This window comes from Lottia gigantea (assembly GCF_000327385.1).
Source record: "Lottia gigantea unplaced genomic scaffold LOTGIsca_3, whole genome shotgun sequence".
In the NCBI taxonomy this organism is placed as follows: Eukaryota; Metazoa; Mollusca; class Gastropoda; family Lottiidae; genus Lottia; species Lottia gigantea.
In genome coordinates this window covers 2,411,207-2,437,758 of record NW_008708986.1, presented here as the reverse complement: position 1 = coordinate 2,437,758, position 26,552 = coordinate 2,411,207, and the positions used below count along the sequence as shown (strand labels likewise).

The 26,552-nt window shown below is 33.0% G+C and overlaps 2 protein-coding genes across 2 annotated transcripts in view; one reads left to right on the top strand and one right to left on the bottom strand.

Moving 5' to 3' along the window:
• The window catches only part of LOTGIDRAFT_105163 (hypothetical protein), a gene marked incomplete at both ends in the record, with an annotated part of 109,846 nt that extends 87,799 nt beyond the window's left edge, over nucleotides 1-22,047 (top strand). Inside the window, 11 exons of the mRNA XM_009057166.1 lie at nucleotides 4,213-4,396; nucleotides 7,215-7,465; nucleotides 7,627-7,814; nucleotides 7,978-8,601; nucleotides 8,802-11,055; nucleotides 11,356-13,098; nucleotides 14,595-14,694; nucleotides 18,132-18,445; nucleotides 18,752-18,957; nucleotides 19,177-19,438; nucleotides 20,366-22,047. Coding sequence (XP_009055414.1) covers nucleotides 4,213-4,396; nucleotides 7,215-7,465; nucleotides 7,627-7,814; nucleotides 7,978-8,601; nucleotides 8,802-11,055; nucleotides 11,356-13,098; nucleotides 14,595-14,694; nucleotides 18,132-18,445; nucleotides 18,752-18,957; nucleotides 19,177-19,438; nucleotides 20,366-22,047 — 7,808 coding nt within the window. The remainder of the gene's footprint in view (nucleotides 1-4,212; nucleotides 4,397-7,214; nucleotides 7,466-7,626; nucleotides 7,815-7,977; nucleotides 8,602-8,801; nucleotides 11,056-11,355; nucleotides 13,099-14,594; nucleotides 14,695-18,131; nucleotides 18,446-18,751; nucleotides 18,958-19,176; nucleotides 19,439-20,365) is intronic.
• A 1,617-nt stretch (nucleotides 22,048-23,664) lies between these two features.
• Nucleotides 23,665-25,453, bottom strand: LOTGIDRAFT_228563 (hypothetical protein; the record flags this gene model as incomplete). Its single annotated transcript, XM_009057165.1, has 5 exons — nucleotides 23,665-23,853; nucleotides 24,051-24,212; nucleotides 24,484-24,608; nucleotides 25,042-25,132; nucleotides 25,405-25,453. The coding sequence occupies 5 exons, from the start codon at nucleotides 25,451-25,453 to the stop codon at nucleotides 23,690-23,692; spliced, it is 591 nt and encodes a 196-aa protein (XP_009055413.1). The 3' UTR covers nucleotides 23,665-23,689.
• Between the last annotated feature and the right edge of the window lie 1,099 nt (nucleotides 25,454-26,552).

Here is a 26,552-nt window from a genome sequence, read left to right as displayed (position 1 = left end):
TCATTTGTTAGCTTGCTAACAGACCATATTGACATGACATATCTCATGACATCATATTAACCCTACAATTTACAATCATTAAGTAGTTAAAGTAATCCAGTGCTCTAATTAGCTACCTTCAGAAGATCCAGAAATTAATTTCAGCTATCCTCTATGCAACCTAAAAACAGACGTACATTTATCGAAGAGATTAATGTTCAAAACTTGATTGATTTTTCTTTATATGGTTAACATTTAAAACATTGATACAGGGGTAGAGTGCAAGTTAGACTTTGTCTGTTGTTACAACTGATTAGAACACTGTATCCCTATAATCTGTTTACATTAACCATTCTTTAGCAATACACATAATAATGTTCCACTTATTCACTGGTGAATGCATATTTAAATTTGTTAGCATGCACTTGGTGCATTGTCAATACAAATTAAATGCTCTTTCAATGCCAGCTGAATGCACCATTTTGCTGATTATGTCCAGCGAGTTTGATGAATACAATGAAGCAACTGAAGTATTGCTGAATTTAATGGTTTTTTTCATTGACAGTAATAAATTATATTTAAATGACATAAAAATTTATTTATTTAAAAACTAAATTATGTAACGATAAATTTTGTCAATGGAACTCTTTCACTACAATGTCTTAGAAAATATACATTTAAAGGAAACTTTTATGATGAGTTGTATATTTGGTTAAAAGCAATGCTACTTTACTTAGAGCAAACACAATTTTGTATCCACTGGAACTATGCTTGAAACCCTTATTTCGTTACTTCTTCTTTCAATTTATTATTCTGGTATGATCAACAAAAACTGATGGACTGTGCTGTGCTATTGCAACTTACATAATATAAAAATTTCTATAAAAATAACTTTCTGATAGTATCTCTGTTTATATTTCTTGGTGCCAGGTTTTTTAATGTGTAAATTTTTGTGCAAGTATTTAGACTAAATTGCCAAAATACTGATAGCATTTCTATTTACAAATTACATAATAATTCTATTATCTGAATAGATAACTAGATAGATGTTTTTCTGTCTAACAATTATTGGTGGAATGCTGAAAGTTGTGTCTTGAAATTCAAAGACTTTGTGGAGATTTTTGCAATGGGGTATGTGGTTTACAGAGTTCAAGGTTATTGCTTTAAATTATTGTTTAAGTTTACTGAACTAGACAATAGGATATTTGAGTATTTAGTTGCACAAGATAGCTGTGTTGGTTATAAAACCAAAATTTATTCTCTAATTAATACGAAGTCTGCGTTTGTTTGTATTTGGTATAATCTGAAATCAGACAAATTTTGAAATCTGTTGACTCATAATGTCAAAACAGAAAAACCAAATGTTCCAGCTTGCGATAAAAATTATGTTTTCATTTAGAGAGGAAACCAAATTATAAACAACATGGAAAATATGGAAGTGACCAAATTGTACCACATTTTCATCAAAGGATTTAATATTTATCAAAGGAAAGTGTCAGAAGTGTCGACACATTAGGGTTAAAGGTCAAACTAGCGACAGTGAGCATATTGGAACATGTCACTATTTTGCTTTTCTGAGTATTGTTTGATAATTTGGCAACACTTCTATTCTTAATTTTAACAATTTAGCGACACTGTTTTGTCATTTGATCAATAAATATGATTGGATTAGCCTTGTCTTGCTCTGTCTGCAACCACCATTAATAATTTTTACAGCAGTCTGGCAAAGTTGTGACATTTATAATAATTCAAAATATTTGATAAATTTTTAAGTTAGAAATCAGATATAGATGTACTGAAATTTAAGTTACTTATTTACTTCTTTGAGAATAATATTGATGTCACACTGTTAGAATAAAAAAAGTTAACAAATGGTCTAAAATGTCAAATAATTCTGTGATTCAGGCAGTTTGTTTCTGGCAATGATTAGACAAAGTTTTAACCTGTTAACATGTGATCACAATATGGAGGGCTTCACACTCCAATTTCTTTAAATGAGAAATCAAAATGTTGGTGTTTGTTTTTGAAAGAGGATGATCTGATCTATGAAAATAAATACGAGATGGAAATTAGACTCAGAGAATTTTAATTTCAGCTCAATTTCCAGCAATCTTCTGTTTGTAGTTAAAGGGAAAATTTGTGATGAGATTTTGTGGCAAAGGGTGTTCTCATAAAGGACTTGATTAGAATTGGTAGTGCTGATGTGTTCTTTTCTTTCTAATTCTCTCTTTTTGCAATTCCACAAAGCTGCTGCATTTTGAATCAAAACCAGTGTGTGGTAGAGAGAGAAAGTAGATGAATTAAGCGAAGTGTTTAGAATGGTGATGAAAACCAGTAATGAAAGTGATGACATTTCAATCTGTGCTCATTCTCACCTTTTCTCAATTTATACCAGATTATCTTACCACTGCAGGATTCTGTTATCTAATAATGTTGCAACTGTGTTTTCAAATTGTTTTCAAATTGTTTTCTCTTCTGTTGGAATGCCAATCGAATATTGCAGAAGTGAAATTCCTTTTCCTGCCAAATATTGAATTACTAGTATGATATGAAAATACTTGAGCTGTATTTAGTGTTGCTTGCTAGTCTACTGTCATATTCAATATCTAAGAATGACAATAGATGTTCTTGAAGAGAAAGCATGCCCTTGATTTAAAAAAGTCTGCTATTGATGCCAGGATTTTCTGGAATGTTAATGTTTTTCTATCAAGACATATGTTTATAGTTGATCTGACACTTGACACTAAATATTCACCATCTTATTTCTATTTACACTGCCTTTTATTCATTTCATCCGTACAAATGTCTTGTATGGTCTGTTTTCTATCTCAAATTTTTGTTATATAAAAAAAAGTCTGTGCGCTTACTGTTTTTGCTTTTGGACTGGTGATGAGAGATAATGTAGTGAGGTCTTTGAAAGACTTCTGCGTGTTTTAAAACTAGTCTTTTCAATTGACAAGATCTATGCTGTGATGCCAATGTCTGTTAGGGATTACCAGTTGAGATACAGGGTTAACTGTCTGATAATGGGCTCTGAGCAAGCAGTAAGCAACCCACTGAACTTAACCTTTAATTTTACCCAGTGATCTTTGATTTCCATTTCAACCTCAGGGCCTTGATTCCCTTGAGACTAGAATAAAAGAAAGAAGACGATCTATTTTGATGGACTTTAAATTACAACCAAACTTTACATCTGACATTTTAGTCCTGTTGGTTCAAATTGATCTGAGAATGTAAATAGATATGACCTATTGTAAAGTCTCTATGGGATACAAGATGTCCAGGTTAGGAACTGATGAGAGATATTTGAAAATATTAATCTCTTGATATCACTTAAGCCGTACATTTCAAGTGCTTTTTACTTGGGCATTTTTAGTCAAATTTTGTGCTCTTGCAAATTTGGACTGTTGCAATTATTATTTTCTATTTTAATTGTTTTGAGAAATGTACCTGAAGATAATATGAGAAATATTTGAGTCAAATATATCTTATTGACCAGAATTAAACAAAATAACCACTGACAAAGCACCACATCAGCTTCTCATCTGTAACATGTGGCTGATATCTCAATTACAATATACCTTACTTAACCTTTGACCTTAAATCTTGACCTCCTGCCTCTTAATCTTGATCTAAACTCTCCTTTTCATCATGTGGTTTCAGCCTTTGAGAAGTAATAATTCTAAGATAGTCAAAATATTTTTAATATTTGGCTGGCATTGAATTGACATTATGTCAGAAGTCAGGTTCAATCATATTTTGTGTCATGTCAGCTTATCAGGAATGACATTTTGGCACCATTAGCATATTAACTAATGAACATGTCTCAATGCTCACATGGTCAATTTGATTTAAGTTGTTTCTTGACTCATGACAGATGCCAGCCAGTTAGATCTATAAAATTTATTAATTTTGAAATTAATAATTGGTTTATTAATAAATATTTTGTTTCTTCAACTCAGCATTCCCAATTCTTTTAGATTTGAAATTTACACTAATATGAACTTCCTCACATTTAATACTAGTATTTGTTCAAATCCAACAAAACAACAAAACAAACTAAAAGTATAACAGCATTATGAGTATCCAGTCATCAAATTTTTGCCTTAACCACTGACTGTCACTGAGAGCCGAATGTGTTGTGTAATGTAATGCATCAACTTGTAAGATTGTAGAATCATGTGAAAATCTGAGTGCCTCAAAGCCTTATTTCCAAATGTTTTCTTCTTGCAGGTCATCCAAGATTGACTGGATCTGGGTTAGTGACAGTTTATGTTAAAGATGTTAATGATCATGCTCCAGTCTTTGAGAGTTATGGCCCTTATACAGGTCATGTGACAGAGAATATGCCACCAGAAACCAGTGTATTGACAGTACAGGCTACTGATGCTGATGAAGAAAATAATGCTGAGATTATGTAAGTAGATTTAAAATAAAATCATGGATGACACTGATAACTTGGCATGTTTCTAGAACTGAGGGTCATTTTGACATTCCTTGATGTTAGATTTTCAGTGTGTCTCTTGTCATTGAGGCAAGAGGACTGATTTGGAATTAAAGACCAGCTACAAGCTGTGCACATTAAAGTTGATTCCACCATTGACGGTAATAACAAAGTATTCAAGTTGTTGTAGTGATATTTTTCTCTTGCATACTTCATGGTATTGACCAAATAAGTGTAGAAAAAAAGTATGTAAAGCTCTAATTCATTCATTCCAATGATTTGGTGAAAATTATAACACACATGGTACTGAACCTGCTGTGTTGTAAATTTATAGAAATTCTGCACTGAGAATTGCCTGCAAGTTGGAAATTCAATTAGCTAATTGTGGGTTATAAATAATTATAAGGATAGTGAAATTGATGCATATAAATCAATTATTGATGCAGTTCGTTGCAATTTAGGTCTAAGATATCAAATCTTGAGTTACAAATTAGAGATCTTATTTCATGCTACATGCTTTTAGAAGCTGCTATTCATATCAGAACATGTCTGTGAAATTTCTGACATTGGAATATTTTCTGCTGTGTGCACTTGTTGAATTTTGTTAATGAGCCTATTTCACGCCAAGTCATATTTATAATGACTTTATTTCTAATAAATTCCTTGTCAAAACCAGAATTTAATGCTATTTAAAGATATAATCTGGAGATGCTAACATTTAAAGGAACATTTAGTCAATTTTATTTTTGCCTCTAACAATGTTATTTTTATACTTTTGCAATTGAATTGACAAAGAAATCACATTAAGAAGTCTTACTTGTAGAGGCAATTTTGAAAGTAAAGTATAAAAATATGACATAGACTTTAACTCATCATACAAATAGTATTCTTATTTAATACTTAAACGAATGTTTCAAAATGAAATTGAAGCATGTTTAATTATCAGCAACAGACATTTTATGGCCATGTTTAAAGATATCAACTAATAAAATTCCAATACAGTGATTTAACAAAGTAGAATTTCATGCTTGTAGCAGATAAAATAACTTATCAGTCTCTTAATATCAAGCTCAATTAAAAATCTAAAATCATCAAAAAGCAGTCATACGATCACAGACCCGACATAAAGCCAAAGCTATTTTGGCCTGAGAGAAGACCAATAATTAACATATTTATGATTTTGTCTTTATTGTTTTCCTAAAAGATCATCATGGCCAGAATTGTTGAGGGCTTATGCATCAGGGTTGCTTTTTTTATACGCCCACACGTAAGATGGGCGTATATTGTAATCACCCCGTCGGTCCGTCCGTTCACATTTGGCTCGTGCTCACTCTACAGGCTACAGTTCTTTATGGATTCTTTTGATTTTTATTTTGTATGTCAGTGTTGTTATGAAGATGATCCCTATTGATTTTCGTGATGATCGGATAATTTTTCACCGAAATATCGTGTCTGACTTGACGTTTTTCTCTATTAGCTATATTGTGCAACTCATGCTCACTCTACAGGCTACAATTTTTTACAGATTCTTTTGATTTTTATTTTGTGTGTCAATGTCATTATGAAGATGATCCCTATTGATTTTCGTGATGATCTATCGATTTTCATGATGATCGGATAATTTTTCACCGAAATATCGTGTCTCACCTGACGTTTTACTCTATTAGCTATATTGTGCAACTCGTGCTCACTCTACAGGCTACAATTGTTTACAGATTCTTTTGATTTTTATTTTGTATGTCAATGTCATTATAAAGATGATCCCTATTGATTTTCATGATGATCGGATAATTTTTCACTGAAATATCGTGTCTCACCTGACGTTTTACTCTATTAGCTATATTGTGCAACTCGTGCTCACTCTACAGGCTACAATTGTTTACAGATTCTTTTGATTTTTATTTTGTATGTCAATGTCATTATGAAGATGATCCCTATTGATTTTCGCGATGATCGGATAATATTTCACCGAAATATCGTGTCTGACTTGACGTTTCACTCTATTAGCTATATTGTGCAACCCTGTAGTCACTAAAGACTGTTTAATCATTTCTGACAGCTGCCAGTGGGCGTATGTTACCTTGCCTGGCAAGCTATCTTTAATTCTGGTATCAAAGAAACCTAGAAAACTCATCAGTACAATAAAAATTAACCAATAAGTGTTTTATCTACAAATTTATAGAAGAAGAAGAAGAAGAAGCTCTTGTCAATTGTATTTAAAATACTTTTTAACTTCATTCTGAATGACTTTCAAGGGAATGAAAGAGTAATAAAATATATATTGCTACTATATATTATCAATGTAATTAAAAATCAATAGATATAGCAGGTCGGTTACATATCCTCAATTACCAACTGTCATTATATACATGTTATTACCCTGCAACTCTATACATCACATTCAATTGATTGATTGATTTTATTGATTTGAAATTTGATTGAAGTTTTAAAATCTATCTGTAAAGTGTTTAATTGATATTGATAAGGTTGTGCAGATTAAAATAGAATGTCTCCTAACATTGCAATAATACACAAAAACTTACAAATTGGTTCAAATTTAACTCAAGGAATTTTAAAAAGATGAAGAAATCAATCATTTTATGAGAATGAAATAAAGTGATCTGACCATCAGACTCAAGTTTGAATATTTTTAATTGTATGTTTTATCACTACATAGAACCCAAACCAAAATAATGTAGGAATTCAATTTTTGAAAACCATTGACTTTGATTAGATTTTGAATGATTATGAACAATGATGTATGGCTCATTGTATCTTTAATTATTTCCAGATACAGTCTAGAAGATACCGCTGATGGTAAATTCAGTATACTACCAAAGACTGGAGAGATTGTGACTCTAGAAAGACTAGATCGAGAGGTTGAGGACCAGTATTACCTGAAGGTCATTGCGACTGATCAAGGTATCCCACCACTCTCTGCAACCAGCCAAGTCATTATATATGTAGATGATGATAATGACAATGCACCACAATTTGAACATCATAATTATACTCAGATGATCCTGGATGCTACTCAGACAGGTATGTCCACCACTTTTTGGATAACATTGAACACCAACAGACAATGACCTTGCCTTGTTTTTGCAGCCATAAGAATAACATATCCATCAAAGGTCAACTGCTGTGTAAAAAAAACAATTTCACAAAATGCACCAGTCAAATGTTTTTGTACCTTTTTTCAGGAGAATTTGTATTGGGAGTAACTGCTCTAGATAGAGATATTGGTAACAATGGAAAGGTCACATACAAACTGGAAGGTCAAGATGCCAACATGTTTAATATCAATACTAATACTGGAGTTGTGACTGCTGCTCAGAGACTTTCAGGGAATTCCATTACCTTCATCTTCAGTGTCAGGGCTACAGATCAGGTCAGTTTTTGCATAAATTTATTGTTTTACAGTATATATGTATGAAGCTTGATTAAAGAGAGTGATGTTAATATGGGCTCATTTGGGATATGATATTTCTAATCCAAATCCATTCAAGACAGCTTTGGGACCAATGTTCATGTTTTTACTGTTCTTATTTTAGGGTGCGACAACCAAGAGCCAAGTTGTATCAGTTTATGTGAAGATCCAGAGAATTGATGATGCGAGAAAGCCAATCTTTAGTCCATTTTCTAATAACTTGGAGCTCAAGGAAAACACAAATCTTGGTTTCTTTGTCACAACAGTTAGAGCAACTGCTCCTAGAACTGGAAAAATCAGCTACCACATTGCTGGTGGAAATATTGGTCATGGATTTACTATTAACATGAACAATGGTACCATCACAGTAGCTGGAACACTGGATTATGAAATTACTGACTCAATGAACTTGTGGATTGAAGCTAATGATGGGGGAAACCCTCCAGTTTCTGCCTACAAACAACTACCAATAAGAATTACAGATGTTAATGATAACATGCCCAGATTTAAACAAAGCTTCTATAGCAAGAATATTGAAGAAAATACTGCTAAGTTTTCAACTTTGATCCAAATTGAAGCTTCTGATGCGGACTCTGGTAATAATGGTCATGTGATGTTTGGTTTAACTGGTGGTAACAAGAACAACACCTTCCGTATCAACTCCAATACTGGTGTCATAACTACTAACAATATTATTGATAGAGAAGGCATTGATTTGTTTCATCTGGTTGTTGAAGCATCTGATATGGTAAGTTTTGAATTTGTGACATATTATTTCATCAAAGATTTTTAGACTTTAAAAGTTATTTGTCATTGGACCCATGAGCTCAAACAACTTAATTTATACCATTCTTGCTGTTAAATGCTTTGTTAAATTCATTTTTTTGCTTGTTTTCCTGCCTTTCTAGTATCTATCTTCAATTCTTACAATATTTGTTATGATTTCAGGGTTCTCCAGATAAGAAAACATCCACAGCAACAGTTAAAGTTACAGTTCAAGATCAAAATGATAATCCACCCAAGTTCACTCATCAGTTCAGAACCTCTGTTCCCGAAGATATCTCTGTCAATAGCTTCATCATCCAAATTACTTCCACAGATAAAGATTTGGACTCTAATGCTATAGCTAGCTATGAACTCTTGAGTGAGACCAACAAGTTTGCCATTGATCGCCTCAGTGGCAACTTATCAACCATTACCAAGCTTGATGCAGAAGACAGAGATACCTATTCCCTTCAAGTCAGAGCAGTAGACGAATCTTTTAGTGTCACAACCTATGTCAGCTTACGTATATTGGATGTAAATGATAATGCACCCATCATCTATAAAAACACAATGAACTTTGATTTCCATGAGCTACAGGCACCAAATACACCAGTTGGTAGACTATCTGCTTCAGATATTGACATCTCAAGTCCAAACAATCAATTTTTTTACTCGCTAAAAAGACCCTCTAGCTTGTTTGATGTTGATGCTGAAACTGGAACCATCTCAGCTTTGAAGACAATGACATTTATCCACAGTGAGGAAGGTCCTTCAACTGCCAATCTATATCAGCTTGATGTAGTTGTCACCGATATTGGTTCACCACCAATGTCTTCTGAAGCCCAAATCAACATCAATGTTGTGGATGCCAATAACCATGCTCCAGTGTTTGAAGAAGATAGCTTCACTTCTGCAGTTCCTGAAAATTCTCTGATCAATGATATAATCATCAAAATTGTTGCTGTAGATGAAAAAGATTTTGGAATCAATGCCAAAGTTGAGTATGATATCATTGGTGGAAATGGAACCTCATATTTCACGATTGACAAACTTAGTGGAGAAGTTATAGTGTCTGCTTCTTTGAGTGGTCAAAAGAATAGACATTATTCGTTGCTTGTTGAGGCAAGGGACAAGGGTCATCCAGTCAAGAAAGCATCAACTGAGGTACATCTTCAGATCACAGATGTCAATAATTATAGACCAGAATTCATTGGAAGCTCATTTGAAGCAAGTATCATAGAGAATCTTGCTGATAAAATAGTTGGGACTCTTAGAGCTACTGATGATGATGATGGTCTAAATGGACAGGTTCAATACTTGATAACTGGTGGAGATTCTGAAAAATATTTTACTATTGGAAAGACTACAGGTGCCATCACCACAGTTAAAAAACTTGATTACGAAACCAAGAAAGTTTATTCCCTTGATATCACAGCCCGGGACATGGGACTGCATTTTAAACAATCATCAATAACATTTACTGTAAATGTTGAAGACGAAAATGATAATTCACCAGTTTTCTCATCGACCATTTTGACAGGATATGTGCCTGAAAATTCCCCTTCAGATACAGAAATCTTGCAAGTAGTGGCAGAAGATGCTGACACAGCTCCAAATGATGTTATTCATTATGAAATTATGGATACCACACCTGATGCAGCTATTTTTGATATTGTTAAAGATACTGGTATGATACTTTTGAAAGGATCTGTGGATTATGAAAGTAAGAATACCTATGTAATAACTGTGCAAGCATTTAATCCAACTGGTTCGGACATTCCTCCCAGTTTGACATCAGATATTCAAGTCTTTATCTATGTGACCAGTGTGAATGAATACAGAGTTGAATTTGTCAAGAAACAATATGCATTTAACGTCAGTGAGTCAGCACCCATTAATACAATGTTAGGAAATGTCCAAGCAACAGATTTAGATGAAGGAGTAGACAAAATTGCATACTTCTATTTTATGGGATCAAGCAATGTTAAAGGTTTTGCCATTCATCCATTAACTGGAGTGATCTTTATCAATGGGAGACCAGATTATGAATCCAATCCACAAATTGAATTGGTTGTTTTGGTTAAAAACCGAGGAAGTGTAAGAGGTAATGATACAGATGAATGCAAAGTGCTGGTTGGTATTGAAGATGCCAATGATCCTCCAGTTTTTGACCAGAAATTCTACACAGCTTTTGTACCAGAGAATTCACAAGCTGATGTCAATATTTTGAAGGTCAGTGCCACTGACTATGACATCCAGGCTGAAAATCGTCAATTTACTTATGCAATACTGAGTGGTAATATTGGTGGGTGGTTCTGGATGGACCGTGTGTCAGGAATGATTAAAACTACTGGTCAAGGTGTGTTAGACAGAGAGACAACTCCAGTTTATAATATCACAGTTGGTGCTATCGATTCAGGAAAACCTCCACAAACGGGTAAGTGCTATAGATCACAAACATCTTTGCTATTGTTGTACATTAAGGAGGTTTAATAGTTAAAGCTCATTGATGTACATGCTTTACCCTTAAAGCAAATGCTTCCTTTTATGGGTAAACAATTTAGGGTATGTCAAAACATTGTAAAGTTTGCATTTATCTAAAACAAATTCTTATAATGATGTTTATTAAGACATATTTGTAACTCGACATTTAGGAACTGCATGTGGTAGATTGGACCTTTTTCAGAACAATTGATTTTTCATTGTGTAGATTAGTATTGAATTGTTTTTTTTTCAGGTTCTGCTACAGTAAAGATAGAACTTCAGGATGTAAATGACAATAAACCTATCTTCAGTCCTCATAAACTGATCATCAATTTCACTGAGACCAATGTCCTTGGTTCTAAGGTAGTTGACCTCTCAGTACACACTACAGATCCTGACATCAATCCAAACCAAGGTCCTTTCCAATATCAGGAAGTAACCAATCCTTTTAGCAGTATGTTTGATATCCTCCCCACTGGTATTGTGACAATAATGTCAGCCATTGATAGAGAAACATTGGATCATTACACCATCCCTGTTAAAGTTACTGACAATGGAAATCCAAAAATGACATCCACACTGACCTTCACTGTCACTGTATTGGATGCTAATGACAGCCCACCTCTTGAAAGACCTTTAAAAGTTCTTTTAAATGTTTTGGACAGTTCTCCCTCTGGTGGTAAAATTGCAGATATCCGACCACTTGACAATGACCTTATTGGATCATACTCATGTCAGATTGAGAGTGGAAGCATCAATGACTTCAGTATCCCTCAAAAGTGTGATTTGGTAGCCTCCAACAATTTGGACACAAAATCTCATCGCTTGTCAGTTTCTGGTTCAGATGGGTTTAATGGTGATGTCAATTATGAAGTCACAGTAGAGGTTGAAAAGTTTTCAAGATCAACTTTAGAGGATGCAGTTGCTTTGCGATTATCATCCATTTCTATTGAAGATTTTTTGTCAAACTCATACTCACGATTTACTAACGGTTTGAAAAGTCTTCTAGGTAACCAAAAAACCATCATTCTGTTCAGCTTGCAAAAATTAGAATCAGACATTTTGGTATTCCTTGCTGTCAAGGACATTGCTGGTGACCATCTCTCCAGAAGTGATCTAATTTCATTTCTTCAAAACAATATCAACAATCTTGAACTAGCAACTGGTTTTGTGATCAAAGAAACAGCCTATAGTACCTGCCATGATGACATGTGTAAAAATGGTGGCTCCTGTGTATATGACATTTTGTTGGGCAAAGATTATGATATCCATAATTCAGACAACCTTATCCTGACATCCGCTGTACCTTCATTCAAAATTAAATGCAAGTGCCCTGCTTCATTCAGTGGCCCAACTTGTGAGATTCCTGTTGGTCACTGTGGCGACACCTATTGCTACAATGGTGGAACCTGTGATACTAGTGGTAGTCAGGAAGTTTGTAGATGTACAGAAGGATGGAATGGGCCAAGTTGCCAGACTGACAAGAATGAGTGTAATGACTTCCCTTGTAAGAATGGTGCCACATGTATTAATCTGGATGGATCGTTTAAATGCAAGTGTGTGTCTGGTTTCCATGGTCAATACTGTGAATCAAGTTATTATTGTGCCAGTATACCCTGTCAAAATGGTGGTACATGCAATGATCTAGACAATGGATTCAGCTGTGATTGTGTTTTTGGATATTTTGGAACCAGATGTGAGAAATCTAGTGTCGGATTCGAAGAAGGATCATATTTGGAGTACCAAGCCATCCAAGACTACTCCTCGGTAGACATGCATGTTTATTTTGCCACAGTGAAAGAAAATGCATTGATCCTGTTCAATCCAGTAACAGTTGATGGAACAGATGTGGGATATTTAGCAATGGAAGTAGTGGATGGATTTATGCGATTTTCCATCAAGCTAGGATCAGAAAATCCAACACGTCTGCAAGTCAATACCAAAGTTACTAGTGGTAAATGGTTCAGAGTGGATGTTCAGACCAGTCCAGATGTAAGTTTCTTCCTTTTATTATGTAGCTTTCAAAATCAATTCAAATCTTATAAGTTAAGTGTAAGAAATCTTCGAAATGATTTGATATATTATGAAAATACCAATATGTGGTATAACCTCATGTCCTGAGTTTTATCATTTGATTTTATCATAAGTCTATAGGATAGTCTTTATTATCAATCAAGCTTATCAATTCAGCCAGGTCTCACCTTAAGACACCTCATCAAATTCTGGGACAACGGCATGTACAAGGGGCAGATAAGCATAAAAAATCTCATAGATAACCTAGTAGTGACATCATAGTAAATACAGACATGCTGATATATTTAATATGATTTTGATTGACATGTAGTAGATGACTTCATTCTAATATGCATAGTGAAAAAACAATCTTTTTGATATGGATTAGGGAAATTCATGAACTAAGGCATGTTATATAAACATGGTTTAGTTTTTTTTTGAGATTATGTGTTGGGGTTTTTGATTTTGAATAAGAATGCCTGGTGATATATTTAGGTGGCTATTATTTACTTTTACTGTGAGGAACTTCTTTAGGGAATCATTGGAATTTCATTCTTAGCAGACTCTCAGTGTCATATATAGGTTTAAGGAATTAAACTAACATTTGAATAACTCATGAGTAAAAGTCAATTTATCAAATGATGAGAGTCAGTTGGCTGACTTATGGGATGAAAGTCATAGGAGTTAAGATGAACAACTGACAACAGTCTCAAATGTAGATGTAGCAAGAAATATGCAATGTGGATATATGTTAGAATGCCCTTCCCTGAAAGGAGTGAACTAAGATTCTATTTATTGACTCATTACTTACATGTATATAAATTGACAAATTACTACTGAATACAAATATACTGTTATCATTATTTAAACAAGACCATAGAAAAATACACAATATATATTTAAAGATCTTTTCAATTGCTAGCTAAATATTATTTCATCAAATAAATGTGATTCAAATGCAGTACGAAACAAGTTCAACTGACAAACTTGAAGTTTTCGTAGAATAAATACAATTTAACAGGTGTCTGTGATCAAATTCTCAGAATATAAAATGAGCAATTAGTATTCAGCAGATGATTATTGTAACATTTGCTGAATGCCAGGGTTAAATCTATCCTGAATTTCAATTTGACCCATTCATTAAATTACCAAATATTTAAGTCCAGAATCAACAGTGTTGTGTTGTTAGAAAACAACAGTTTGTTTCATCTTGTTGCTGAATCACTCTGTCAAATGATTTTGAAGTAAATTAGGGACAAATGACTAAATGAAGACACTTATATGACCTTGACCATCTACTTATTCTGTGGGTTTTAAGTAGAAAATGTGGACATATCCTTATTTTTTTATGAAAATTTCAAATATAAAAATTGAACTTTCATTTCTTGGAAGGTTTTGCATATAACATCATATAGCTTATAAATTAGTTTTTGATTTAGGATGTTAAATCTCAATAAATATTTTATATTTTTCAGATAGCCATATTGAAAGTTGTATTGTGTGATGAAGGTTCTACTACCTGTAATCAATGTATAGGACAGAATCCCTCTTGTTACGATTCTAAACCTTTGAATTTTGGGTAAGTGTCATTGATTCATTCCTATCAAATGTTCATCTAAAATTTATGATACATTTTTATTTTGTCATGATATGTTTCACAATCACTGTCATTATGATTACTTTACCTTGTTGTACATAGCACAGCATAGAATTGATGCTGTATAACTAGTTTGGTTATTTCCACCAAAACAGGTTGCTTAGATACTTTTCTATATTAAATTTTTACACCACCACAAAGTTTTATAATAGCACTTTGTAATATGGCTACAACAGATTAGGGCGCAAAACTGTCTGAATTAGTTGGGATATGGACTCCCATATATTGTACCCTTGCTTGTCTCTAAACACTTTTGTGTAGAACAAACTTACAAGCCTTTGTCCATCATTGACAGCCCTTGTTTACACCTAGTTTCTCTGAGGTTTACTTGTTTTATTTACCTATATATTAAGGGCTAATTCAAACCTTATAGATCAAATAATAAGATTAATTTAGTAATGTCCGCCTATTATTACTGTGTTGACCTTTAACTCATGACCAGTTCACATCATAGTCTGATTCTAACATTGTCTAACATAGTTTTAGTGGAATTGCAAAAAAACACACGTTTGACTTGAAAATTGGAATAAGTGCAAATTGATGCTGTCAATGTCTTTGATAATTATTAATACTTAAGTTTAGAAATACTTCTTTAAAAATCTGATGATGAATTGTGCAGTACAGGCTTTAGTTGTAAATTGATATTTAGTTCAACTAAACCACTAGTATACTGGATTGTCAACATGAAAAGTAAGGCCCACTTCACACCACTCAATTTAACTCAACATGTACAAAGTGTGTATTAAGTATTTGAGGGACTACTTTATTTACTCTTTGGCCCCCGTAATCTTTTGTCTAAACTACTTCAGGGTTTCAGGTTTTATGTTCATTATTCTACTGGCCTAGTTTCTAAAATTTAAAGGGTTATGTGGTGATTTAAACACATTTCTTTCTGGCTACCCTTTCAGAGAGTTCACATTGCTGATATTGTTTAATTTATTTAATAATATTCATAAAAGTGAGTTGCCCTGAACAAAAAATGATAGAAAATGCAACCAGATATATTTGTTCCAGACTGTCACTTTAACACATGTACCTTTACTTCTTGTTTTACATGATAATCAGGTTTTAAATTCATGTTGAATTATTTCGTGATGTTGGAACGTCTAGAAAGATTTAACAACTAACTTACCAAGGCCACTCACATGTTTTTTTCTGCATTTAACATGGTGAAATTGACAAAAGAAAACATTCTCTATTAATACACTTGAGATTTTAATTCTCAGATTGATAACTTAATACTTCTTTTATTTTTTTTCATTTTGCATCTCTATTAGCAACTGGCAATTTGGCTGGGATAAGACTTAAAGTTCTTTCTTAAAATATGTTTTTATTCTAGAGGTGCTATGCCTTTTGATTTATTACACCTTTGATGTGTTGAGAAATTCAAAGTAGTCATTTTTAATAACTTCTAACAAAACATTTTTAAATTGAATTCTAAATTCTCAAAATCCAGAAACATCAATGATATAAATGATTTGAAATATGGAATTTGATGAAAATTTGTATGGTAATACTATATCCAAAATCTTAAATATGATCTGTATAATTTACATCACACTCTTGTTGACAATTGGTGCAAATTTCTTCACTTAAAATAAACATTGTCAACAATTTAACATCATTGTTAGAGCAATCTGCTTCAAGACTTCTTAAAAATGTCTTAATGTCAACTCAATTTAAGAAAAAAATATTAAATGTGAAATTAAATATAGGGATTATTATACAAGATGTTTGTTTAAAGGATGAATTGTTGTAATTAAAGGTTGAAGTACTGATCTTATATTGCATTGTGTAAACATGTTATACTACATATTATCATATCAACTAGTCTTTAATTACATACCATATAATCATCACCTATTGAGTCAATAAGACATCTATTGGCATAGTTTTGGTTTTTTATGTCCTCAAAGTGCAGAAGAGCTAAGAGGAAAAGTTTGGGGGATGTCCATAATTATAGGGACAAGTTGGATTATCTAAATCTTGTCCTCTAATCCTTACATATTATGTATTTTTATTAAGTCAAATAGGTTTAAAAAAAAACATGACTCTTTAAAGGTCATCAGGATTTCAGATTTCGGCAGTGATTAAAAAAATTAATAGTAAATATAAATTATGGCATTTCATATATGCCTATGAAAAAGTAATCACTGCATGCTGTTGGGGGAAAGCTTACTGGCAATGATTAGTAAAAGCTTTTTTTTCATTATGATCCAGACTGCCACCTGCATGGAATTACCTTTCCATTTTAAACATAGATATAATGGCCTTAAGTGTATATAATTATTGCAAGTGCTAACATATAATTTAGTCTTTAAAATCTCTTGTAACAAAATTCAAATTGACAGCTCCATTACACAACAACTTTGTTACAATAAAAATGCATTTAGGTAACCCAAAACCAAAATTGCTGAGTCGTTTTCGATCCATTTAACTGTCATATAAGATAAACATTTTAGTCTCAGAGTCTCATTCAGATTGAATGGAGGTTATGTGAGGGTGTTGGCTGTATTGTCTGCACATTTTATAAATATTCACACTCATAGCTTGGGGCATTGCATTTTCTTATTCATCATCTTTTTCAATACTTAAATTACTATTATCACAATATATTCAAATTTGAAATTTTTTCATTTTGCATTTTGCAATAAAATCGATATGGGTGTCGGCCTTATGTCATTTATATGTTATTTAAAAAATGAAACTTCAAAGCAATGTGTACTTATGAGTTTCAAGGATCTATTTCTGTGGGCACAATATTTACTCATACATTCTCTATTTGAACATTTCAAAAAGCTTTAATTGGTCAGACTATTTTTTAATCAGGTTTAAGATATTAACCTACAGAATCAATACATTCTTTCAAAAGTTGATAGTTTTACAGTCTTGATAACTACTGAAATGATTTTAAAAATATGTTCCTTGGTTGAAAGAAATTCCTGATTTTATGAAAGTAATATCGATTGACACCTGTCAAGAAAATACAGATGTTGCTCAGATTTACTGGAATATATTTTTATGTTTAAAAGTGATAATTATTTCAAATTAAGCAGATGTTATGTCCTTATGTTTTATTCTTAAAAATTTACAAATAATTAATATCAAATAGTGGTTTCTCAACAGTTAAGTTGTCAAATTGCTAAGTGACATGGTCAAGCATCAATAGTCAAATATTTTTCAATCAGACATGTATCAGTCGGTCAATAAAGGCTATAATAGTCCCTATTTTAATTATTTAATCCTACACAAGCACCCTTTTATTCATTCATTCTTATTTATTCATGAATTATGCGATCATTGTTTCATTCATGTATTGATATTTGTGGCGCTACAATTTCTGATTTTTTTTTTTTCAGAAAGAACTTTGTGAATGGAATACAACTGAGTATTGGTGGAATCAGAAATATTGAGAATATTTTAAGTTATAGTGGAGAAATCAGATCTCATGATTTTATTGGTTGTATGCATAGTTTTACTGTGAACGGACTGAATGTTCTTGATACTGAACTAGCAGCAAACTTTAAAAGTGTGACCTCTACTTGTCCAAGACGCTCATACAAGGGACTGTGTACAGTGAAAGAGTGTCATAATAGTGGTATATGTGTTGATGATTGGTCAGTAGCTAGATGTAGATGTTCAGATAAACATATGGGTGATTCATGTGAACAAGGTATGATATGATGAATATATTACCGGAATCTAAACTTTCTTCATCGTGCCTTGTCCATCAATATATCTTTAAGCAGTGATTAGATGAAAAAACGTTGTATTTTGTTACCCGTTAAACTAAAGTTAAATGCCTCTTTGCCTAATGACCTTGTAGGAAACTCGTGTACTTGGCAATGTCTGTAAAATGTATGATTTTCAATATTCTTAGTTTATGGAGATTGTAGATTTTAGTAAGGTAAAGCATTAATCAGTATTGTTATGCCAATATTTTAAAAAGAATTCAGACACATAAATTATTTCTTTATAGCTTGGCAACCATCAGGTTTTGCTCCCAATGCCAAGGTCACCTTCAAACTCCGTGAGAGTTACTTGAGAGATCAACAACTCAAAACCCCATCAAACCGCAAGAAAAGAGCAGTGGATAGTTCAGAAGTTTATATCCGATTTAGAACTCTGGAGGAAACTGGTGCCTTGTTTTATTCTTCTACAGTGGATACCAACTGTGTACTTTGGGTAAGAAATGATCAGATTTTTCATATTCCTTATGTATTCTGGAGATTTATAACAGAAGACAACTAGACAATATATTGAAAGGGCATCAACATTTATCAAACATTCAGTTTCATGTATTTCATTATATTTAAATATTCTTTTGTAGATTGTTCAAATGGTTATACAGGCATGTCTTATCATTTATACATATGAAATTTATGTATTTTATTTTTCTTTCAGCTTGAAGATGGAAAGATCAGATTTGTACTGACCCCACCAAAAGCAGTCAATGATCCCCTAAATATGGAGTTCCCAATCGCTGACGGTGACTGGCATAATATCACTATTACCTCCCTTGGAAGTGTTTTTGCAATCACTGTGGATGGTCAACGATCACAACCTAAAGATTTTGGAGCTGGTTACATCTTTTCATCTCTGGATGTCAAAGAAATGGTGCTGAGTGGACAGAGAATTGTTCCTCCTTCTGGACAGAGCATCATGGGTAGGTTATGAGTAGACTTGTTTTTCCAGATGTATACATCTTAACATCTTGCTAACCCTCAATTCTGCTTCGATCTACCTTTTGAAGTAATTTGGTGTCAGTAAGCCTACTTTATGGATGGTGTCATAAAAAAATAAAGGTTTTTCCAAATCCAAGCTCACAATTCTATGGATACCGAAAATAGCCAAAGTTATACTTTGATTAGTTTCTCAAAATGTTAAAAATTTAATCAGCCATGCAATGTACTTTTACCAGTACTGCTTTGCTTTATACCTTTACCTTATCCCTAAACCATTCCATTTGCCTTTACTAATATGTCCTACCTTAGTTCTATGTGTTCTAGCATTTCCTTTGTTTTATCAATCGTGGTGATACTAGGTATTTGTATCTTTATTGTTTCTTGTTGTGTGTGGCTCTTTGCATGTTGTGGTTATTTTCTTAGAATGAACCTAGAATTAAAAGTATTTGGCTTTATCTTTCAAATATTCATTGTAACATTTGGTTTAAAGTCAGTTATCATCAAGTATCATGACAAAGTCGTTAATGCATATCTGACGTTAATTACAATCAAAAACAAGACCAGGAAAAATTCTTATTGGAACAAATAAAACCAAATCTACTTGGTATTTACCTCACAAGTTCTGAATATTCCATAAATTATAAAGATTTGCTGTTAGATGCTATATTGCACATGCATGTGAATAGATTAAGTAAGTCACAGATAATAATGTTCAATTTGCACATGCTTTTACATTAGTTTTTTTGCCATTGTATTTTAGAAGTGTTTTATAGGACTTTTACTTTTTTATCTATTGTCATCATGCCTTCCACTTTATAATAATTGTGCATCTTGAGATTTGATATGTTGAGCACTGAACCCCTATAATCCTCATCACATTATTTATGTATCTTATTTGCTTTTTGCAGGTTTCGATGGATGTATCTCAGAATTCAGAATTGATAACAAGAAACTTCCATTTGATGGTAAAACTGAGAAATATTCCATTACAGTCAATGGTAGTGTGGAATCGGGGTGTAAAGCGTTATGCCTAAATAATCCATGTGGTGATGGAAATACTTGCATAGTCTCTGGAGAAGCTTTTGTCTGTAAACAAATTGCCAAACCTTCTGGAGGTTTAGATATTGGAATTGTAGTTGTAATTGTGTTCTTTATTATCCTTATCATTGTGATTTTGATAGTGTTCATCTTGTTCAGACGAAAACGAAGCTTGTTCCCTTGTAAAGGTGGTGATAAAAAGGTGACAAAATCAAACGGTGTGATGGCTCGTGATAATGCTGATTCAACACTTCGTGGAATGCCCATATATGGAACTAGAAATGAGGACTTATTACAAAATCAATTAACGGAAGATGTAACATATCAAAAGAACTCTGCTCTATCTTCAAGGCCAGATTTGATTGGTTCAAATTTTGTGGGTCGACCAGGATCCAGACCACAAATGTTTGAGGATGGAACAGTGATAATTGAAAATGGTGAATTAGAACACATCAATGTTCAAGATGATGAAATGCCAGAACATTATGATTTGGAAAATGCAAGTAGCATTGCTCCGTCAGATATAGATGTCATCCAGCATTATAAACAATATCGTAATGGTGATACTCGTTACAAACCTAATTTCAATAAAACACATCATAGATCTCGTGAGAGTCCGCTGAATCTCAGATCTCCATCGGCTATGTCTAGAGACAGTCCAAATGTACATAAATTTCATAACAATGCTCATACTCGTCAGAGCCCTGTATCACTCTCTGGATCAGCTCTATCCATGCCATCAAGACCAAATCCACATTTAAACACCAATGGCATCAATCGTCCAGCATCTGCTCAAGCAGTTTATATGCATGGAACTCATCATAGAAATAGTCCAATTACACAGTTAAATATTCGTCAAAATCCAGCAAGCCAACACAATAGTAGTCGTAGTTCATTAGGGAGTCATCATAGTCACAGTACAAACTCTTCAGTGCCAAGAAACAATTTAAGTAAACCTATGCGTAATGGGAAACCAAAGCATGTGAAAGGATTAACTGTGGAAGAAATCAATAGACTGAATGCTAGGCCTGGACCACCAAGTCCAGCTAGCATGTTAGAAGCAGTGTCTTCCTCAAGTGATGAATTAAAACGTAAGCGTAAAATGAAACCTGTGGAACATATTGATGGTACTATTCTTCTCGAGCCTCCAGATTCCAGCTCAAGTGATAGTGGTGCTAATGACTCTTTCACGTGTTCTGAATTTGAATTCGAAAATGATCATCGAAAAAATGACTTTGATCCAGACACTATGATTTTTTCCAAATTGACAGAAGTGGAGAATGAAAATGATGACATTCCAGTACCAATCCGTAGTAATTCGGATGGTATGCACTCTAACTGTGATTCTTTTACTAGTACAATTATGTCATCAGAAGAACACTTTTTACCACAAAAAGGTCCACATGGAGCCTTTAATATGGACTCTTTATTAAATTGGGGGCCTAATTTTGATAAGTTGGTGGGAGTTTTTAAGGACATTGCACTATTGCCAGATAGTGAAACTCAGCCATTAGAAGGGGGAATAACAACGGACCATGAAGAATATGTGTGATGAGTTGTGGGGATGTGAGAAAATATTTTATATTGCTATGCCAAAAAATCATTTGTGCCCAAAAATTTATTTAGATATCACCAATTTCATTAATGAACATTTACTTGTGGGCTACAAGAAAATGAAATAAATACTTTCTTTGAAATATGTTTTCATTCTACTTAATTTATGTCATCAATTAAAATTGTATAGTGTATTGCTGTGCCAACTAGTCATTATTTGGCTCTAGTGACTTTTGAACGAAACAACTTTTTTATTTTATGCTCAATGATGTTAAGACTGCTGACAACATTATGCAAAACATTGCAGCAAGCTACTATTGAATAAATTATGTTGTATATTGTAAGGTTGGAGTAGCTTTTTTGCCAAACTTTAGTTATTTCTTCTTTTCTATTATTGTTCTTACTCTGAATTATTCAACTCAGAAAAATGCCATTGCAAAATCGACCAAAATTGTAAAATAAAATCACTTCTCAGAAACCAATATAAATGAAATTATCAACCTCTCAAAAAAGTATCATAATTTCACGTGCCGACAAATTTTCCATGTGCTATATGACTATATGTATGTGCTGTGTGAATGTATATTTGATTCAGTGTATGTGTGAATCCCCCCCCCCCCCCCCCACTGTCATGTGTAAGGATGTACTGTGTTGCATTGTATATACCCATGTTTATATTTCATTTCAATTGCTGCATTTTCTATCCATTCAGTGTTCAAGCTAATTGAAATTTTTTAAGTTAAAAAAATAATCTTATTTGTATAATTTATGCATATTTAATTACACAAAAAAGATCAAAGAAAATGTTGTAAATTTGTGACCTTCTTTGTAAAGCTGATTTGTGAATATACTTGAGTTTGTATATGTATGAAAAAACTAAAAGTAATTTTGTATATTGTAAATGATAAAAAATCATAAAAATAAAATGAATAAAATAAACCCTGTCTTTACTTTCTTAACAAAGTTTCCCAGTCCCTTAAAGCGATACAGTCTTCTTAATAAGTGCTAGTGTACCCGATAGAGCTCAACAGAATTTAATTCTGTACTTGAAGCATTAACAATGTAAGAGAGTACTAAAACTCATTGATTAAACAGCTTTGTTTAAATTGTTTTGTCCAGTTACAATTATTAAGTAGACTTATAGGATGTCTTAACTGGACTTTGACACAGCCTTTGATAATCTTTGATAATTCTGTGATCCCCACGCCTCCACTAATGATTTTTATGAACGTCACTGAGCATACTATCCCATTGAAACGGATTTCACCTTGTACTATGGTTATGTATTGCAAGCTTAGTGATCTAAGGGAGGTAACTGCAGTTTTTGCTGCATTTTTTTTATACTATAGACTACTAATAATATTTCTATAATAAGGGGACATAATCACTGTACAACATTGTACGTTTACGACACTTCTGGTGCAAGAAAGTCATCAGTAGTACATTTTAATGTCCCGGTTTCAAACAATTCGAAATTTAAAGTGAGATATTTCATTTTCTAATTTTCATTTCCATTAATCTCAGAACCATAATTTTCCTTAATGTGTAGAACTTTGATTACATACCCTTCTGAATCAGCACTGACAATATTAATTGTAAAAAACGAACAGATTTTAAAATTTGAAAGCATCACTTTATTATCAAGAAGGCGAATGTGAGACTTTATTTTTCTTGTGAAGATTTAGTCTTGATAACAAAGTTAGATAAGCCAATGATACCACAAAAAATCCCACAAATACGGCGAACACACCAGCTAGAATATAATGCACTGTGGTAAACACTGGATCTCTTTCTATTATTACCTCTGAAATTAAAGAAAGTGAACTTAAATCAAATTGTTGAATTGAAAACAATTAAGTAATACGTTCAATTCCATCTTCTGGAGACGGCCAGCCAATACCAAGATTCAAAGATTAAAACATCTTCCAAGAATCACTCACAAGAATGCATGTATTTACATCTTTTCATCAGTCGATTTTGTTGTTTGTTTTCTCCCCTTACCCTTGTTTTCTGCCCAAAACTGCATATAAAATCCACTTGCTGGTTTACCAGTATCCAATGTTGAGAAAAATATCAAAGCCTTGTTTCCAATGGTCCGGAATCTGGTACCTGGTGGCTTTTGTCCGCACCAATTGAATATCGTAGGTGATATTATTGAAGGACCTGAAACATCAAAACCAGCATTGACAAATTCAGCACCATCTACCAACTGGCGGCACCTTATAGCTAATGTTTACGACTTCGTGGCGGACCTTATAGCTTATCTTTACGATTGCCATGAAGTCGTTGATTTTAACGAAATAATTTTGTACAAAAGAATGGGTGATGTATATTGCTGGTATTTGATCAATTATACATATGTATCTGAAAAAGAAAATTGTGATCAGAATCCAAACAATTCTACAAATTGATAAAAAGTATAATAGAAACTTACCGTCTTTGATTTTAAAGTAATCAGCACTACAAAATGGTGATCTAGTCAAGTTAAAACTGATAATTTGAAAATTCAGACGGGAGTTGGGATTTCGAGATGTCAATATCCACGAACAGGATAAAGGCCTGAAATTCAAATTCAAATGTTAATTATTACTAGCCTATCTGCATGTTTTGGCTGACAAGGAATCATGCACTGGTTTTCACCTTGGCAACAAACTTTATAGAACACTTTGCTAAAATGGAATTGTCTTGGACAACATTTCGCGAGTTTTGTTTACGCGATTCCGTGATATTTGGTGAACATACATGCTTTACTGTTTTTCTATTCTACTCCAAACAACACCTATTATAATCATGTATATACGATCTGAAAATAGGGATCAAAGATTGGCCCAAACTTGGTCACATGCAAAGATAAGACTCTTGCATAGATTTATCGGTTTTGGATTGTAAACGCATCGGGAGTTGTATTTTCTTTTATGTAGCTGAAATTCTTTTCTGACAGCCGGTAAAACTGATATTTGACAATGTCGGTAACAAAATGCTGTTATCTTACCTGGGGTAGTCAAAAGGGTAATAAACTGAAGTTAAATTTTGTTTATTTCCGGTAACTGATACTGGAACAAAATTACCACATTCCAGTTCACCTGTAAACAAACAAATAAACAAATAAAGTCTACAAAGCGTAGATATTTGGACATGGAATGTTTTTAGTTTTAATGGAACTGAAAATCAACAATCCATATGAGATGGCGATTACGCCTTCAGACATGTGTCCTAGAATCAATATGAACAGACAAAATAAGATATGATGACCACCACAAAATTAATGAGATTATGGTGCATAACCTTATGTAAAAGATTTCATTTAAAAGACGAAATGGAAGCAAATATAAACAAAGGAGTTTTTACAACTTACCGGATGAATTATGAACTCCGAGTATGAATAGAATGAATGTAAATTTCATTTCACGTCATGGAGATAAATCATAGTCCGATATCAGGAAAATTACAAAATGAAAATCAGTTTGTTCACCCTACCTTCTTAAAGTCTCAGTTTATTTTGACATTAGGCCGTGGATTTACTTAATCGACTTCTATTTAATCTGATAATCCAGGATCAAAGAAACGCGAATTATGTGATTTATAACTTTATTAATGATTAGGAATGCGCTGAAGTCATTTTCTACATTTTTTCTTAAAAGCTTGTGCCACGACAATATCATGACAATAATCCTTCAATGGCATATTAGCCACGGAGACCTTACTCATTAGAAGCACAACTTATAGATAAATAAGACAATTTTATGGATGGATTCTTCTAGAATATTTATTATCTTCAACGTTGCAAGGTAGTTATCACATCGTCATCGGGAATAATAATGTTGTTAGTAATAATCATTATATTCCTGGTGACGTACGTGTTGAGAACCACATCGAAACGATGAAAATATTCTACAAGTATCCATCCATTAAATTGTCTTATTTACAATGGAAGCAGTTCTTGCTTGATGCACGTACAACAATGGAATAAAGGGGATGGGAAAATGTGGTTATCTCCCTTATACCGAGAACCAAAATTCTCACTGCAGTATAAGATATTTCCCATAAATGTATAACTCTATGGGTATTACATAATACAACGAAGATTTTTGTTCAATAGCATGGTTATCCATTTCGGACTGTTTAGTTTAAAAGAAGGTTTTGCACTGCACATGGACAAAAAGAAATTTGTGCTCTCAAATGGATAACCTTAATGTAATGTTCTCAGTCCGTTTGCAAATCATCTTTCAGTCCGTAAAAACAGTATTTATGTTTAGGTCACGTGACTTTCTAATAAATCTGGCTGTGGTGATTTGGGACAATTACTATTTATTTTAATGATTTTCGTAGCATACTATAGTATAAATTATTAGAAGAAGTTGTAATATCGTGGAGAGAATTGGAATTGGTGTGATAACGTGTAAGATTTATCATATTGGATGTGTTAAAGTGTTGGAAGTGGGCAATTTCATTCCGAATTAAAGGGAGATAATTAAAAGAATATAAGCATCAAATTTTGTTAGT